The sequence below is a fragment of the Neopelma chrysocephalum genome, unplaced genomic scaffold, assembly GCF_003984885.1.
Source record: "Neopelma chrysocephalum unplaced genomic scaffold, ASM398488v2 Primary Assembly neopelma1_93966, whole genome shotgun sequence".
Classification (NCBI taxonomy): Eukaryota; Metazoa; Chordata; class Aves; order Passeriformes; family Pipridae; genus Neopelma; species Neopelma chrysocephalum.
This window is the reverse complement of record NW_020922676.1, coordinates 1-2,487: the sequence shown is the minus strand read 5'-3', so window position 1 is coordinate 2,487 and position 2,487 is coordinate 1. Positions and strand designations below refer to the sequence as shown.

General features: G+C 74.9%; 1 protein-coding gene across 1 annotated transcript in view; it reads right to left on the bottom strand.

Moving 5' to 3' along the window:
• The window catches only part of LOC113980381 (zinc finger protein 865-like), a gene marked incomplete at its 5' end in the record, with an annotated part of 3,029 nt that extends 546 nt beyond the window's left edge, over positions 1-2,483 (bottom strand). Inside the window, one exon of the mRNA XM_027707597.1 lies at positions 19-2,483. Coding sequence (XP_027563398.1) covers positions 19-2,483 — 2,465 coding nt within the window. The remainder of the gene's footprint in view (positions 1-18) is intronic.
• Positions 2,484-2,487: the final 4 nt, after the last annotated feature.

Below are 2,487 nucleotides of genomic sequence, written 5' to 3'. Positions count from 1 at the left end.
AGCGGCCCCCTCCTCGACCCTTCGCGCCCGGCGTGTCCGGCGCGGGGCCGCCACTGCGGCCGGGCTCGGCGGAAGGCCCGGCCGCAGTGGCGGCAGCGCAGGCGGGCGAGGCAGCGGCGCCGGTGCCGCCGGAGCAGCGGGGCCGCCCAGAAGCGCCGCCCGCAGCCGCCGCAGGGCCAGGGGCGCCGGCGGAGGTGGCGGCGGCGGTGGAGCAGCAGCTCGTAGGCGCCGGAGCAGCGGCGCCCGCAGGCCCCGCAGCGTTGCCGGTGAGGGTGTTGCCGGTGCTGCGCCAGGTGAACGTACTTGTGGGTCACCAGCGCCAGGAAACGCTTGAAGCTGCGCCCGCAGGTGCCGCAGGGGAAGCGCCCGGGGCGCGGCGGCGGCAACACCCGCGGCGGGGCCTCGGCGACGGACGGGGGGTCTGTTCCTCCTCCTCCTCCTCCTCCTACGGTCGCCGTCGGCCTCTCCGGCGTCGCCGGCACCGGGTGCACCAGGCGGTGCCAGACGAGGTTCTCCAGGAAGCCGAACACCTGCCCGCAGGTGTCGCAGCCGGGCGGGCGCTCGGCGGCCCCCGTGGGCAGCAGCAGCGGGGCGGGGGGGTCCTGGTGGGCGGTCGTGGTGTTGGCCGTGGCGGCGGCGGCGGCGGCGGCGGCGGCGCGGAGGAGGTCGGGGAAGCGCTGCCCGCAGGCGCCGCAGCCCAGCCCGGAGGGGTTGGGGGTCTCGGTGGGCGCCGGCGTCGCCGTCATCGCTGTTGGCACCCGATGAACCTGTCGGTGCCGGGTGAGGCTCTGTGGGTACCCGAATGTCTTCCCGCACAGGTCGCAGCGGTAGGGCCGCTCCCGGGTGTGGACCACGCGGTGCTTGCGCAGGTGGAAGGACTCGCGGAAGCGCTTCCCGCACACGCCGCACTCGTGGGGCTTCTCCCCGGTGTGGATGCGCTCGTGGCGCCGCAGGGTCTCGCGCCGGCCGAAGGCCCGGCCGCACACGGCGCAGCCGAAACTGCGCGATGAAACCCCCGGGGAGGACGAAGAGGATCCAGCCCGCGCCGGCGCCAAGGTTCCGGCGCTCCCAGTGCTCCCGGTGCTCCCGGCGCCGGGTTCTGTCGCCATGTGAGCCCGGCGGTGCCTCAGCAGGCTCTGTGGCGCGGCGTAGGCCTTGCCGCAGACGTCGCAGCGGTGCGCCGGCCGGGGGGTCCCACCACTGTGACCGTGGCTCTGCTGTCGGTGCCGCAGCAGGTACGAGGCGTCGCGGAACTCCTTGCCGCACGCCGGGCAGGGCAGGCGCGGCCGCGGCCCCGACTCGTGGGTCTTGACGTGGCGGGTGAGGCTCTCGCGCCGGTTGAAGCGGCGGCCGCAGGCGGCGCAGGCGAAGGGCTTCTCGCCCGTGTGGATGATCTGGTGCTGGGCCAGGTGGCTCGGCTTCTTGAACACCTTCCAGCACAGCGGGCAGGCGAACGGGCCCTCTGAACCGGACGGGGCCGGCGGGACCCCCGCGGGCGCCAGGATGACGCCGCCGCCGCCGGGCACCACCGGGATGACCCCGTTGGCCGCCACGGCCACCGTCAGCCCGCCGGGGGCCACCAGGTTGAGGCCGTTGGCCAGGGCGTTGACGCCGTTGGCCAAGGGGTTGACGTTGGGCGCGGCGTTGACCCCGTTGGGTCCCGCGTTGACCCCATTGGACGTTGCGTTGACGTTGGGCGTCACGTTGACCCCGTTGGGTCCTGCATTGACCCCGTTGGGTCCCACGTTGACCCCGTTGGGTCCCACGTTGACCCCATTGGGTCCTGTGTTGACGTTGGGCGTCGCGTTGACCCCGTTGGGTCCCGCATTGACCCCGTTGGGCCCCACGTTGACGCCGCGCCCGCCGTTGACCCTGTTGGGCGCCGCGTTGACCCCGTTGACTCCGTTGACCCCGTTGGGCGCCGCGTTGACCCCGCTCGCCACCGCGTTGACCCCGTTGGGCGCCGCATTGACGCCGGGCACCGCGCCCACCCCGCCGGCCAAGGGGTTGACCCCGTTGGGCGCCGCGTTGACCCCGCCAGAACTCACGTTGACCCCGTTGGCCAACGCCAAGGCCGCGGGGGCCCCGCTAGGCGCCGGAGCCGCCCTGGCTGACCCGGCCTCGCCGTCGGCGTCGCGGTGGCAGCGCCGGTGCCGCACCAGGCTGGAGCCGTGGCTGTAGGTGCGGCCGCAGGTGCGGCACTCGTGGAGGGGGGGTCTCTCGTGGGCGGCCCCGCGCGAGGCCTTGGGGCAGGCGGCGCAGGGGAAGCGCCGCTCCACCAGGTACTTGAGCCGCCGGAAGTAGCTCCGTTGCTGCTCCTCCTTGGAGCCCGGCTCCGGGGGGGGTGCTGCCGGCCCCGGGGTGGGGGTCTCGCCCCGTTTGAGCCCCCCAGAGGCACCAAAAAGGTGCTGGTGGTGGCCCGGGGAGAGGTCCACGATGCCCCATTGAGGGGCGGGGAAGGCGCCGGCGGCGGCGTCGAAAAGGGGC